The sequence below is a fragment of the Aotus nancymaae genome, unplaced genomic scaffold (assembly GCF_030222135.1).
Source record: "Aotus nancymaae isolate 86718 unplaced genomic scaffold, 86718_ANA_hifiasm-v0.15.2.pri h1tg000115l, whole genome shotgun sequence".
NCBI classification, from domain to species: Eukaryota; Metazoa; Chordata; class Mammalia; order Primates; family Aotidae; genus Aotus; species Aotus nancymaae.
In genome coordinates, this window is record NW_026988530.1 from 2917351 (window position 1) to 2934223 (window position 16873).

Consider the following 16873-nt stretch of genomic DNA (forward strand, 5'->3'; position numbering starts at 1 on the left):
GAGAATTGCCTGAACCCAGGAGGCGGAGGTTGCGGTGAGCCGAGATCGCACCATTGCACTCCAGCCTGGGTAACAAGCGAAACTCCGTCTCAAAAAAATTAATTAAGTAATTAAAATAAAATACAAATATGGGAAATGACTGATTTAGGTTAATTCCAAGTAAAATCTGCACAGCTATGTTGAATGTATTATAATACATATACATCTTACTTCAAATGAATATTTAGACTCAGTATAATACTGGATAACATTTTCACAATAATAATATCAAAAGTAAAATTTCATCACTTTTGGCTTTATTTACAATGGGGACCGGTCACTGGAAAGAGCAAGTAAGTACAAAATTATATATAAGAAAAACGTACTTTTTAAAGATACCGTACTGATTAAATTCTCACCTGGCTGAAAAATTGACAGACTTCCATCAATATGACCAAACGCAACTTTCCCCTTTTTGTGTGTATGCCATCTGAATATACAGATGTCAGACAAGAAGCTATGAGCTTCTTTGTGTACAGTCACTCCACTATCTGGTCCTGAGATGGTCCAAATGAACAGTGGGCCTCTGTGGGAAACAAATGCCACCACATCATCTGCATTCCAGCTCCAGTTCAGAGAGGCAGGGATCCCTGGAATAAATTAAATATAGACAAATAATAAAGAGATATGGCACAAGATTATACCATTAAATATTATTTGCATTGTTAACATTTCTAAAACAAATCAAAATACAAGAGCATATTTATTATTTTTAAGATATATTACTTTCTTATATGGGAATTAGGTTTATAAAGAAATCCCAAAGACTGCAGGGAACATATGTATGGAGAGTCCATGATGAAAGAAAATATATCTAATTAGTTTAAATACTACTTACATGATCATATGCTTCATAGAGTCAAATACATTTGTAAACTTTTTTATTTTAAGACTATATATTAAAGATTAAAGCCATAAATGCTTGTTGTGTATTTGTAGGTAGGACCTATAGGCATTCTATGTATACAGGGTAATGTGGGATAAGATTCCTGCTTGAAAGACATTTAAATATGTGTTAGAGAGATAGGGATTCGTGAATAAAAAGATAAATGCTACTATAAGGATTTAAAAACAATGTACTTGATTTTATAATCTATGTCTTATCAGGAATTTAGATTCAAATCTAAGCCTTGCCTCAAATAAACAGGTCATTTTATTTCTCCAAATTTCTGTTTCCTCATCTATAAAAAGGAGATAACAATTAAAAATAACTGTCCATTTATTTTACATGAAAGTCAATAAAAGGAAATACAATCATTTATGTAAAGGTAACTTTTAGTCTATAAGATGGAATATAAAAGTTAATTGTTAATTAACCTGCTATTGGGATCAAATAAATCATTTATAAATACGCATTAGGAGAAATTTATGAGAGATTGTACATCTTCCAACACTGATATATTAGTTGGCCACATCAAAATCATGAAATGAAGTATAACATATCAGATTATGTGGAGTTTGAGCCAAAAATTTTATTTTTAACAAGCTTCCTCAAATAATTTTGATATGCAGAAAGGTTTAGAAACCACTGTGCTACCATCCTTGAAAAGAAATTGCATTCAAATTACATCTAGAAGGAGGGGTAGAGTTTAAATACATGGAATGAGCAGTATTTCCCAGAAAAAGAAAATGATGTGAACAAAGACACAGAGTTGATATTCGCTGATTTATAGTAAGTTCAGTTTGTGTCAACAGTCTACATGCTCCAAGGGGCAGACACTGAAAGCCTAATGCCTATTTCAGGGCTTGACACGTAATGAGGACTCCGTAAATACTTGCTAAATGAATGAATGCATACATGAAAAAGGCCAATAAAAATGTTGATGTTGTTTTAGGATACAATAACAGAAGTAGAATTTACCCACAAAGAGATGAGTTAGTCTTTATGGATCAAACTACCACAGCACAGTAGAAGGACAACAGGATACTGGCTCTCTGACTACATATTTAGAGAAAGACAGCAAGGAAAGTGAAGGGACCAGAAACAGTGTCATATAAAAATAATAATGTAAAACACTTTCATAGTGACTTATGTATGAGCACTTCCAAGAGCTCTGCAAATATCAACTAATTTAATTCTCTCAACAATATTCTGAGATAGGTAAGTAGTAGTATTATCCACTGTTATATAAAGTGTGACTTTTTCAAATTGGTGACAATTTTTACATTTTATATTTGGAAAAACTATATGCATTTTCCTTTAAATGGATAGATTATTAGAAAAAAAGGAAGAATGAAGTAAAAACACAGAGGCAGGATCAAATTCAACAACTGTATGTGAAAGTTGAAAAAAAAAACTTCACTTAAAGCAAATTTCTACTTTGCTTAAGCAGGATTCCAAAAAGAAAAATGAGCCTAAAACTTTTCAAAAGAGTTGTTTAACATGAAAATCACCAAGACTAATAATAATTTTTTACAAATAAAATATCAATCTTCAAATTAAGAAGATATTTGGATAGCTGAAAATTTTCAGAGAAAGGAAAAAGACAAAAAAATTGCCAAAATGTTTCCACAATTATCTAATCATTCTGGGACTGTTAATTAGAAAGTATTATTTAATTGTATATTCAGTCACAAAAGAAACTATGGTACATATAGCTAATGAATAAATAAAATCTTCCCCCAAGAATAGATGTAATGTATATAGTGTTTGATGATAAATCTGTGGATATACCAGGTGATCATACAATTAATCATTACTTTTGCAAAACATTTAGAATTTATGTTTATTATATGCAGTTGTAACCTAATATTGACTTTGTGTTACATCTTTATGAGAACAATAATACCATGCAATCTTTTTAGTTTATGGCACATAAAATATGGAAAGAATTTCAAGAAGGATTTGTTGTGTTATTAAAGATGAATCTCATACAAAGCTAGGTTTAAAGTACTGGGAAATGCATTATCAATCAATGTAAACAATAATGGAGTAATCTATAGAATTTGTGATTGGTAGAAAAACAGATATGACCAGAAAACATGGGGAGATATGAAAAGTCTTGATTGAGGTTATCAATCACTGTTTACATACCACAAAGCATTATACCAAAAGTAATTTGTTTTTTTTCTCATGGAAGGCCTTAAGAAAAGCTGTTAATTATATTAACGGAAGCTCATTGAATAGCTGACTTTTACAATATTTTGTTCAGAGATTAGAGCAAACTGTCTAATACATTGGTTGTTCTAAGTAAAAATAAAAAACAGGGTATGTGAACTTGGGAATGAGAATCATATTTTCCTAGTTGAAAATTAACTTCATTTGACAAATATCTTTAATAGTTGAGTAATAAAATTTATGTATTACACTGATATTTTAAGCATTCTTAATGACCTAAATTTGAAAAGATAAACCAATATACTAAATATGTTGAATATGTCTAAAAGTTACAAAATATATTATTATTTTATTATTATGGAAACAAAATTTAAAAATAATTGCCTATAAATTCTCAGTATTGTTGCCTTAGATTAAAAGAAATTTGAACAAAATAAGGTGAGATTGTCATGTCTCGGTTTTCTATCTCAAGCTTATAACAATTAATTTTTAGAGAAGAAGGTGAATTGAAACATATCCAGCAGTAGCTTTCAAAACCATAATCAATTGAACTAAATATGGTGTTCAAAAAGAGAGTTAATTGTTGTGACATTGAACACAGAATAATTATTACTTAACTTTACCATTATGATGGGGTAAGATTAAATACGAGTTCCTAATTCTGAGTAGAAAGAGTATAATGCTATTATTCCAATTCATAAAGTCCAATTTGTGTGAATAAGGACATTCTTCCTTGACCAAATTAAAAACAAAGACATGAAACCAGCTCAACAATGCATCAAATATACGCATAATATTTTCTTTGTAATTTAAAGGTTGGAATAGAGTATTGAATGGCCAAGGTTTATTACCTATCTCAATAAGAAAATCTTTCTGATTATTATTTTTATATTTATTTATATTTATTTTGGAAATTTTTATATTACATTTAAACATTAATAAAATTATTTGGTATTGGCTATGTTTTTAGTTGATCATATGTTCTAAGTACAATTATTTCAGGAAATTTTGTTTTAGTTTTATACCTATGGATACAAGTCATTACGTGAAATGTATTTCTTATACAGGTTACCATTTGGGAAAACACCATTTTAAAACCTGAACTAATAATATTAATAGTGCTCATTGAAATAAAAATATTTTATTTCATAAAATAAATCCCAGTTATAATTATACCTTTTGTATTGTCGAGTTTAGCAATGACTTTTTGTTCTGCAACATTCCAAATGATCACTAAATTATCAGTACTGCCACTTGCAAATAGATCAGGATTATGTGGACACCAAGAAATTGCTGTGATTGTTTTTTTATGTTCAGACATAATTGCGTGAAGTTTGAATTCATTATAACGGTGATCCAACTAAAACAAAATATATAAATAAAATATTTTAGTGCTCCTTTTTTAGATAATACACTATTAATAGTCACATTACACAAACTGAAAGCTACATACACGAAAGTTAGTTCACCTAATAATAAAGATATGAACACATTTCAAGCCTTGGTCTACATTCAAGTGTATTCAAGAATATTCAACCTGCTGAAAAAAAAAAACCATTAAAAACTGAGAGAATGAAAACACATCCATTTAAAAAATAAGTAAAAATAAATGTTTCACATTTAAATATGCACGATGATTGAGAGCTTTATTATATTTTCCATAGCTATATCTATTTATGAGAAGAAAAAAATCCTTGGTTTTAGAATTTTTTTTTGCAATTTTTTACTTATACTCGAATCAAGAAAATTTGAGTTAAACAAACCAACTGCTCATTCTTACATTATTAAGATGTCCAAAGCTTCCAGGGCAATGATAACATTCACCCTTGTTATTTTATTGTTTTTTGGGGGATGGAACATTATATTGTGTTTCTATATGTTAACAGAAAAAATAAACAGCCTAATTTTTTTCTATTTCATTTGTAAATGTGCCTCCATTAATTCGTGAATTAATCTCTGTCATTTTTAGCATGTTTTGGAATATGTTCTTTATGTCCTTTTGTTGTAGTTTTTTCCCCTTTAGCATATAATGAGCCTTTCACCGTGCTATTCTACGTTTTAAAAATCTATATTAAATATTATTACATTAAACTTTTTAAAGCCATATGCTTGCAATAAAATCCTAACTGATAAACAGCCTTCAAAGCCCTACACAATTGAATCTCTGCTATCTTGGCAAAGGAATTTGAATCATGTTCCTCTTTGTTCACTCTGAACTTCTTGTTTCTCTATTACAGCAAATCACTTCCACTTCATGGCCGTTTGCTTGCTGCTCATTTGGCCTTTTAATAATCTATCCACTGATTTGCTCGTGATTATTCATTCTCCTATTGAGGTCTGAGTTTAAATGCAACTCTTCTGAGAGATGTTTTCTGAGGACACTATCCTAGTTCATAACTCTTCCCAGAACCTATCCCATGGCTCTATCTTATTATACCTGTTTTTGCAGCCTCTGTAGAACACACTTCTTTCTGAAAAATTTACCTGTTTGTTTACTTATTTATCCCATGACCTTTCCTTACACCTTACAAGAATATAAGTTCCACAAGAAGACTTTGCCTGGTTTCTTTATAGTCGCAATCATGGTACAGAGTAAGGCTTGGTTAATTGAAGAGATTCAGTTAATATTATTGAACGAATAAACACTTATGATACTGTTTAGCATTTAAGTAATTTAATTTTGCCACCACAAATAATGCTGCAGTGAACATTGTATGTAAAATGTTTGACTAATTACATAATTTCCTAAGGCTTTCTCTTCTATAATTTCTCTCTCTTTCTATAAGTTCAGCTATTCTTGGACAACTTTGGATGAAAACATTATTAAATATAACCCAGTACCAATGGAGTTTTCATCTGATTAGCACTGCAGCAATAGTAATTTTAAATCGACTTATTTAAATACATACTTGTGTTTTCTATACATTTAGGAATAAATAGGTTTTGAAGTTTTAAATTATTCAGCAATTTCAGTCACTTGTGGCAGATACTGTGAGTGTATCCAAAAGACAAAACATACTATATGAGTTAGAAATTCAGTAGAAGTATCTATTAATATAGTAAATGTGTGAAGAAACTATGTTGCGTATCAGTGACCTTCATTGATATTACCATACAAATTATCTATCTAGTATCTGTAAGTACACTAGAGAACACTGAACTATTAGCAGGAATTAATCTACTAATGCATTCCTATTATATTTACAATTCAGTAATACTGGACTGAACTATTACATCGAGATCGACCATAAATTACTCTACTTTTAGAGGACATTAACATATCAGTGCATTACAAATAAACAGTTAAAGAAAAATTCTAATACCATTTCCCATTATAATCATTCAGAAAAATTTAATACTTGAGTGTCATTATCCAGAGTGTGATAGGTTATCAGACTTTGACTACACATTGGCTATAGGTGTTATTTAATAAACATTACCTCTGAAAATAATTATATCATGTTATATTTATGCAGCATAATTTTCAAAGGACTTTAATTGAGATGATCATATTCAGAAAAATACTTATTAACATAAATTTCATGTTAATGTCACCATTTAATAATGTAGTTTTCTATTGGCATACTTTGAAACAAGGTTTTATAGTGGACACTGTAATGAACTGTCTCCTAAATTTATTTGCATTAACTTCTAAATTAGGGTAATTTTTAGTTTGTTTTAGTCCTTAATGACATGACAACTTTCATGTACATTGTTTATATTAATAATTTTACCTTAATATTTTTAAATATTCATCATAAAATATCATCACACAATTTAAGACATTGAAACTTGTAAAAATTAAGTTCTGCTTTCATCCACTGAGTTTCTTTACCATCCTTACCTCGGAAGAATAGTTTGATTTGCTTGATAACTTTCTCTCTTTAGGAGGAAATAAAAGACAAGATAGTGACATAGGAGAGAAATTGTGTAGGAGGAATTTGGGAGTGAGAAGCTCGGGAGTATATAAAAAGTATAAAGGAGGTAGATGAGAGAACAAAAGAGGCATTTTGAAGTCTTGCTGCTGTGTTGTATATAAAGGTGATGAAAATGAAGAAGTGTGAATTATACTGAAGTTACATTTTGGTTGCTAGATATTTCTACAGTCTTGAGAAATGGGGACTACATGAAATCTTATGCTATATTGGGGAAAATGAATTGTTTTATACATTAACGCTATTATTTCTTAAATTTTCAATAAGCCAGAGTACAATTAGTAATGAACTAATGTGTAGTAATGAAAATAATTTTTACTCTAGAATAAAACAAGATTATTTTTAGTTTTAACTGAAATAAGTTGGAGTTTCAAGATTCTTTCCTTAAACCCATTCAATTAAGACATTTAATGAATGTCTTCTAAGTGCCAGAGAGTATGCAAAAATTTGAGAATTGAAAGATGGGAAAGATTCACTTCTAATAAATGAAAGCATGTAGAGAGGCAGTCCATTTTATGAGGTCCTTCACTACTAAAAAAGAGGGGGAAAACAGGATATGGAAAAAAGTTAATACAGGACCTTAGATTTGAAAGATGAGAAAGTGTTCTCTTAGACAGGCAATGCAGGCAAACTGAAAAATCAGTGTAAGTGAAGGCAAGATATGAAAACCTGACATGTCTTAGAAAAATGCAGTTGGTTTGGTATATCTGGCACAGAGTGTAAGAGAGAGGCAGGACGATCACAAAAGAATTAGAACACCATACTATGAAGTTTAGATGTTACTATTAAGGAATGAGTAGCAACTGAAAGTGTTAAAATTTAGATTTGCACTGCAGATAATTGATTACACTGAACAATAAATTAGTGGGAGGCAAACTAAAAGTAAAGACTGTGAAGAGATTATTATAATAGTTCAGGTAAGAAAGATATCAATAATACATTAGAATCACTCTTGGTTATCAGGGGAACCGGATGTGAGTAGAAGAGGGAGTCAAAGATAACTATCACATTTCTGGTTTAGATGCATGGTTAGCTGGTGACACTGAGATACTGACTTTGAGTTTAAGGAGAAAGACTGGTCTGTGATTAACATGCTTATGGCACCTCTATATGAAGAAATTCAGGAGGTTATTGGCTCTATAAATTGTGAACTGATAAAGGATATCTGAATGGAGCTAGGACATGAAAAAAATAATTATACAAGTTTTTGTCCCAATAATGTCACAGAATATATCTGTACTAATTTTACTATAATGATCTCAATGGACTGCCCACATTCTTCAACTCACAAGAGAATTTTCTTATAACAAATTTACTAATTTAATAATGTGTTTTCTAAAAGTTTACCTTTTAACACCTATATGATATAAATAGCAAAACATAAAAAATATAAATATAAATGAAATTATAGCATATGCTTTTCATGTATGAGGACTTAACATATGCATGAATTAAATATTAATTTTACCCGATATAATTACAAAGTGAAAAGAATTATTATTATTTTACCTGATAAATATAGATAGCCAGGGTCGCACAATAGGCAAACCTGTCTCCACTGGCAGCACAGACATCCTTGTTCCATGGCTGACATCCAGCAGCCAGCAATCCCACTTGCCTTACCTGGGACATGTTTGCCTTGAAAAACAAATTTGAAGAAATGTCAGTGATTTTTATTATTTGATGAACTTCCTCATTGTTTTATATCTGTCTTCCGCAACCCTCACCTTTATGCCCTGAAAAACATTTTGCTAGTACTATTAATTTCAACTTTTCTTTTCAAAGAACAGCAGTTGAACTCCCTAAATGTCTACAGACATCAAGGCAATTAATTTAAATTAGGAAAGTAGGAGATACGATAATGAAGGAGTGACAGCTGACATTTGGCTAAGGGCTGGGAAACGCATAAGCAGTGACAGGAACTACAGTGAAATAGAAACTGCACATGCTGTATTAATAGTTTCACTGAACAAGTCCATCTCATGTTGTAAGATTTATGGAACTTCCTAGAAAAACTAAACTATCCAGATTTTTATGTAAAATGTATCCATTTTTGAATACTGGCAATTCATTCAAGACATCACATTTAAATTTGAAACACTATGGGCCAATAATGGAAGGGCTGTGTCCTGCGTCATGGAACTTCAGTTTTTACATTGAATCTTAATCCTCACAAAATCTATTTGAGGTGTATAAGGCAGGTATACAAGCTAGGTTAACAATACTGCTCACTGTTTGGATGAGGCAAAAAGAAGCAGAAAACTATGTGAATAAAAATTGTTTATGTAGTAGGACAGAGGATGTTGGAATAAACAGCCCCAGAGATGTAGACAATTTGTGTGGCAGAAGCAGTCCTGGGCTGAACCTTAAGTAAAGAAGGAAGTAGACCAAGCTTTGCACCACACAAAGAGTGTGAGTTGGAGTCAGGCATTAAACCTTAGGTCTGTATTTCTTGTATCTAAAATACAGCATCTGAACTACATTTTCTATCAGATTCCTCTCAGATCAAAAAATGCTATGAATCTATATGTAAACTCTAAATTCCTCTAAGGTGCTGTAGAACAGACAGTAAACAGTGAGGCTGTAAGTCTAGGATATTGAAAACTCACCATAAGGAAATCATACTAAGGCAAAAAACACATCTGTACAGAATATTAAACTATACAGTTGTCTAATAAATGACATTCAAAAAGAAATTATTGACAAAAAATACTTTTTAAAGGTAGAACTCAAACCATTATTAGTTATGTTTTCCAACATGCTCTAAAACACTAGTCTAAAAATAAAGCTAGGAGCTCCTAATATGAGAGAGAATCTTCCATTACACTACTAGAAAGTTACACCAGGCAAATTCAGTTTTTCACTATTGTCAATTTCATATCTGATTTTCAAATAAGGAAAAAATGTAAGTAGCGAATATAATCTTAAATATTTTGGTTTGGAAAATTAAGTGGAAAACAGAAAGCCAAAATAAATTTGGTTTTACGTGATTAATATATTGCATAGTCAATATGTAGTTTATGCTGCTCAATAGTTTGGTATAATGCTGATGTCAAAACCACAACATGTAAAATATCACACATATGAACCTACACACATAAATACATACACGTCTGATCTACAGCTCAAGTTTTATAGGTGCTTGTTCAGTGTATACCCTGAAACTTCCAACTCTTAATCCAATTCTTTTAATGCTTAGCAATTAGTAAATTTTAAATAGTTGTGTTTTCTCCCATTGATCACTAACTCATATTTATTTATAAAACTACGCTCTTCATTTTATCTTTTCTATTTCATATTTCCACTTCTGAAAAGGATCTACTTTGTTCTTATCTCTTCTTCTCTTTCTTCTCCAATTCTTTCTGTCTTCATCTCATTAAATCCCCTTATCTGAGCAGAATTAGTGATAGATTTAGGAAAAAAAATAAATAAATAATTTGAAGTACATGCTGGCATGATAAAGAAACTGTGCTACCAATCTTTGAGTGCTTTTACGTATTCAGAAACTTTCCTCCTCCTCTAATGACACCTATGTTTCCTCAAACATTAGCATTCAGGGCAAATAAAAAAGACACACACTTCTTTTTTTACACTTAATAATGTTACAGAATTCTTCCCTGAAAATATACATTATTTCAGCCACAATGTGAGTTACATTTACTTTTGGAGATTATGTGGGCATCTATTAAATTACTATTTATAACATTTGCATCTAAGTGAAAATGCCTTTTGATTTCTGTTTAACCAAATACTTAGTTTATATTTGGAAAATAAACATAATTAAAGAAAAATCTTTAAACACATATTTAAAATGAAGTCATTTGGCCAAGCACAGTGGTTCATGCCTGTAATCCAAGCACTTTGGGAGGTCAAATGGGTGGATCGCTTGAACCCAGGAGTTCATGATGAGTCTGGACAACATAGGGAGACCCCATCTCTACAAAAATTAGACAGAGGTGGTGGTGCAGGCCTGTAGCCCCTGCTAGTTGGGAGGCTGAGGTGGGAGGACTGCTTGAGCCGGGGAGGTGAGGGTTACAGTGAACTGTGATCACGCCACTGCACTGGGGAACAGGGCAAGTCTCAAATAAATAAATAAATACATAAATAAAAGTCATTTTAAAATTTTCACTTTCTGGTAACTTTTTTCACATTTTTAATAATAAACAAACAATTCTTAGAAAAATTTTAGGATCACAGCAAAACTGAACAGAAAGTACAGAGAGTTCCCATATACCCCTTTGTAGCCTCTCTCACCCCATAACACAAGTTTCCTCACTACTAACATTCAGCACCAGATGGCACATGTTAAAACTGATGAACCTACACTGAAACATCATTATCACCCAAAGTCCACAGTTTACAATAGGGTTCATTCTTGATGTTCTCCATCATACAGGTTTTGACAAATGTGTAATGATATGTATCCACCATTACAATATGGGCAAGAATAGTTTCACTGCTCTAAAAAGTCCTTTGTGCTCTGTCTATTCTTCCCTCCCCCTCCCCAGTTCCTGGCAACAACTAATTTTTTAATGTTTCCATAGTTTTGCCTTCCCACAATGTCATATAGTTGGATCCATACAGTATGTGGCCTTTTCAGACTGACTTCTTTCAGTTAGTAATATGCATTTAGGTTGCCTTCATGTCTTTTCATGACTTGATAGCTCATTTCTATATTTTTCCTCCATTTTTTATTGTGGTAAAATATACATACAATAAGATCTAACTTCTTAATCATTTTTAAGTGTATAATTCAAAGGTATTAAATACATTCATAATGTGTAACCAGGAGTGTGAGGTTGCAGTGAACTATGATCGTGCCACTGCACTCCAGCCTGGGTGACAGACAGAGACCCTGTCTTGGCAGATGGAGGAGAGGGAGGGAAGGAGGGAGTGCAGGAGGAAGGGAGGAATGGTGGAAGGGAGGAAGAAAAGAAGGAAGGAAAAATACTATCAACAGTACCAAAAGAATGGGAGAAAATATTTGTAAACCACATATCTGATAAGGGATTAATATCCCTACTATAGGGAGAATTCCTAAAACTCAACAATGACAAAGAAACATGATTTACCTGATTCAAAAAAGGGCAAAAGACTTGAATATACAATGCCCTTAAGTTTTGTCCATGTTATAGTGTATGTCAGAATTTCCTTCTGATTTAAAGTTGAATAATATTCCATTGTGCGTATATGCCATATTTCCTCATGCAGGCGTCTGTGGATTGTCACCTGGATTGCTTCCATGTTTTAGCTACTGCAAAAAGTGCTTCTATGAACATGGATGTAAAAATATCTCTTCCACACCTTGCTTTCCATTTTGGGGGGTTTATATGCAGAAGTGGGATACTAGATCAAATAGTAATTCTATTTTTTCTTTTCTTTTTTTTTAAACTACCATACTGTTTTCCATAACAGTAATTCCATTTTACATTCCAACAAACAGGGCACAACTTTTTGGATTACTCTACATCCTCACCAACACACGTTATTTTCTGTTATTTTATAGTAGTCATTCTAATTGGTGTGAGATGGTATCTTATTGTTCTTTTGATTTGCATTTCCCTAAGGATTAGTAATGTTGAACATCTTTTCATGTGCTAATTGGCCATTTCCCAACTTCTTTGGTGAAACATCTATTCAAGTATCTTGTCCATTTTTGAATCGGGTAAATGACGTTTCTTTGTTATTGTTGAGTTTTAGGAGTTCTCTCTATATTTGGGTTATTAATCCCATATCAGATATGTGATTTACAAATATTTTCTTCATTCCATGGGTTGCTGTCCATTTTACTGTTGATAGTATTTTTCTTTTCTTCTTTTTTTCCACAGACAGATTTCTTTCTGGAGTGTAGTGGCACGATCATAGTTCACTGCAACCTCAAACTCCTAGGCTCAAGTGATCCTGGTGCCTCGGACTCCCAAGTATCTATGCCTATAGGCATGCACCATCATGCCTGGCTATTTTGTTGTTGTTGTTATTGAAACAGAGGCTCATCATACTGCACAGGTTGGTCGCGAACTCTTGGCCTCAAATGATCATCCCGCCTCAGCCTTCCAAAGTGCTGGGATCACAGATGTGAGCCACCATGATTGGCCAGTGTTTTTCTCTAGATGCACAAATTTTTTTATTTTCATGAAGTCCAATTTGTACATTTTTTCTTTTGATGCCTGTGACTTTGGTATCATATCCCAGAAATTGTTGTAGAATCCAATCTTGTGAAGGTTCTGCCCTCTGTTTTCTTCTAAAAGTTTTATAGATATTGGTCTTACATTTAGGGTCTTTGATCCCTTTTTTTTTTTATGGTGTTAGGTAAGAGTCCAATTTCATTCTTTTGCATGTGGGTATTTCGTTTTCCCAGCACCATATGTTAAGAAGACTGGCCTTTCTGCATTGAATGGTATTGCCACTCTTGTCAAATGATATTTGGCCATATATGTAAGGGGATAGTTCTGACGTCTCTGTTCTATTCCATTGGTCTATATAACTGTCTTTATGCTGGTATGACATTGTTTAGATTACCATAGTATCACAACAAATTTAGAAATCAGGAAATGTCAGTCCTTTAGTTTTGTTACTCATGGTCTCTTGAGTTTCTCTATCAATTTTAGGATGGCTTTTAAAAAATTCTGCATTTGCCCATTTCATCTAGGTTATCTAGCTGGTGTACAAAGGTTCCAACTACTGTCTTATAATGTTTTTAATTTCTTTATAATCGGTAGAGATGCTCCAACTTTTATTTGTGATTTTAATAATTTGAATCTTTTTCTCTATTGTTTTTCTATTGTCTATTTCATTTATCTCTGCCTTGATATTATTACCTTCATTCTAGTTTTGGGTTTAGTTTATTCTTTTGTTAATTCCTTAAGTTGTAAAAATAGGTTACTAATTTGAGATCTTATAAATGCTTTAATGAAAGCATTTATTTGCCCCTTGACATTGCTTCCACTGCATCCCATAAGTTTTGGTGTGTTGGGTTTTTGTTTTCACTCATCTCTAAGAATTTTCTAACTTTCCCTTCTGACTTCTTCGTTCATGCATTGGTTGTTTGAGAGTTTGTTAATTTCCACAAATTTTTTGAATTTTTCAGTTTTCCTTCTGTTATTGATTTCTAACTTTATCCCACTGTGTTCAGAGAAGACATATTGTATGAAAACTGTTTAAAAATCTATTGAGGCTTAATATTTAGCCAAACATATTGTCTATCCTGGAAAACATCCCATGTGCACTTGAGAAGAATGTGTATGCAGTTACTGAGTGGAGTGTTCTGTATATGTCTGTTAGATCTAGTGGGATTATATGTTGTTTGAGTCCTCAGTTTCCTTACTTACCTTCTGTCTGATGTATTCATTATTGAGAATGGGGTATTGAATTATCCAATTATTATTTGCTTCTGCTTCACTGTATCACCTTTGCTCCTTTATCAAATATCAGTTGAGTATATTTATATATTTATGTAGGTCTGTTTCTGAGCTCTCTATTCTGTTACATTGATCTATTTGTCTATCCTTTTGCAGATACCATGCTGTCTTTTTTACTGGAGTTATATAGTAAGTCTTTAAGTTGGGTAGTGTTAGGTCTCCAACTTTGTTCTCCTTCAATTTGTTCCTGCATGTTTTCTACTTTTACCATTAAAGCTATCAGCAAGTTAACTGTAGTTTTAAAATTCTTTGTCTGATAATATCAACATTTCTGTTATATCTGACTCAGGTTCTGATGCTTTATCTGTCTCTTAAAACTGTATTTTTTTTGCCTTTTTTTATCTTGTGAATTTCTGTGAGGTGCACATGATGAACTGTACAAAAGAAAGTGCTGTAATCAGGCCTTTAATAAGGTAGTGGTAAGATGTGGGGGCAGAGTGAGCATTCTACAATCCCATGATTAGGTCTCAGTCATGTGCCCATGACCAGTGCCTCTCAGTACCCCCAGCTCTGCTTAGGTGGGACAGGATGGCTGGAGGCGGCTGATGTTGGGTATTTTCCTTCTCCCAGGTAGGTTAGGCTGTTATAAAACCCCAGAATGTTACACTGTGGTTAAATAAGTTCTCCTGAGGGCAGGTCTTAAGAAAAGAATGCCACAATCCTAAAATTCATATAGAACCAAACAAGAGCCCAAATAGTCAATGCAATCCAAAGCCAAAGGAATAAAGCTGGAGGCACTGCATTAGATAACTTCAAATTATATTACAAGACTACGGTAACCAAAACAGCATGGTACTGGTATAAAAAAATAGACATATAGATCAATGGAAGAGAATGGAGATCCTAGAAATAAGGCCACATACATACAGTGAACTGATCTTCAACAAAGTCAATGAGAACACAGAGTGGGGAAAGGACACCCTTTTCAATAAATAGTGATGGAAAAATTAGACATCCATATAGAGGAGACTAAAACTAGAAACTTATTTCTCACCATGTACAAAAAAAAATCAAGATGTATTAAAGACTTAAATGTAAGACTGGAAACTATAAAAATACTAGAAGAAAACCTAGGGGAAACTCTTATGAACATTGGTCTAGGCAAGAATGTATGACTATGACCTCAAAAGCACAGACAACAAAAACAAAAATAGACAAATGGGACTTAATTAAACTAAAGAGCTTCTGCACAATGAAAGAAATAATCAACAGATGGAACATACAACCTGCAGAATGGGAGAAATGTCTGCAAACTATTCATCCAACTGTGAATAATATCCAGAATATACAAAGAAATCAAACAACTCAACAACAACAAAAATACAAAAATTCCCATTTAACAGTGGGCAAAGCAAAGGCATGAGTAGACATTTTTCAAAAGAAGACATACAAATGGCCAAGAGGAATATGAAAAAATGCTCAACATCACTGATCATCAGAGAAATGCAAATTAAAACCACAATGAGATATAATCTTCCACCAGTCAGAATGTCTATTACTTAAAAGACAGAAATAATAGATTTCATTGAAGATGTGGGGAATGTAAATGAATACAACTTCTATGGAAACCATTACAGAGATTTCACAAATAACTAAAATTGGAGCTATTACATGATCCAGTAATCCCAGTACTGTGTATCTACCTAAAGGAAAAAATCCTCATAGCAAAAACATCCCTGTACTCATCTCATATGTTTATTACAGCACTATTTGCAATAGCAAAGCTATGGAATCAACTGTCTATCAACAGATGATTGGATAACAAAAATGTAGTATATATACACAGTGGAATCTACTGAGCCATTAAAATCATGCATTTTGCAGCAACATGAATGGTTCTGGAGGTCATTATCTTAAGTGAAACAAGCCACACACAGAGAGTCACATATCACATGTTGTCACTCATAAGTGGCTAGTAAGAGAATGTGTACACATGGGTGTAAAAGTGGAATGTTAGACAAGAGAGACTCCAAAGGGTGAGGGGTTGGGAGCAAGTGGATGATGAGACACTACTGAATGGTACAATGTATGTTATGCAGGTGGTGGATACCCTAAAAGCCCTGATTTGATCACTATCAATCTACACATGTAACAAAATTTTACTTGTACTCCGTAATTTTATACAAATTATTTTAAAAGTTGGTTAAAAATAAAAAACAGAACCCTCTAGTGTAATTTAAGTGGTTTCTTTTCCCCTCCCCCTGCTGGAAGCAAGAGGATATTCTTCTCTAACATTCACTGTGAGCACTAAGTTAGAGTTCTTGGAGGTAAAACTCACAAAAGGTCCCCCGCCACCCCCATTACTGGGTTCCCCTGAAGTTTTTAACTCTCAGACTTGACCATACTGTGCTTCCATCAATTCATCAGTAACAGTTCAGATTTTCACACTCTGGCAGTGATTCCCAGGTTGGTTTCTGCTAATT

General features: G+C 32.6%; 1 protein-coding gene across 4 annotated transcripts in view; it reads right to left on the reverse strand.

Annotated features, from left to right (window-relative positions):
• The window catches only part of WDR17 (WD repeat domain 17), a 118330-nt gene that overhangs the window by 62213 nt on the left and 39244 nt on the right, over positions 1 to 16873 (reverse strand). For all 4 annotated transcript variants that reach the window (XM_064371046.1, XM_064371045.1, XM_021670105.2 and 1 more), the window contains exons 2-4: positions 8542 to 8670; positions 4274 to 4457; positions 399 to 629 (exon numbers count right to left, since the gene is read on the reverse strand). In XM_064371046.1, the coding sequence (XP_064227116.1) occupies positions 399 to 629; positions 4274 to 4457; positions 8542 to 8664 (538 nt within the window). In that variant the 5' untranslated portion in view covers positions 8665 to 8670. The remainder of the gene's footprint in view (positions 1 to 398; positions 630 to 4273; positions 4458 to 8541; positions 8671 to 16873) is intronic.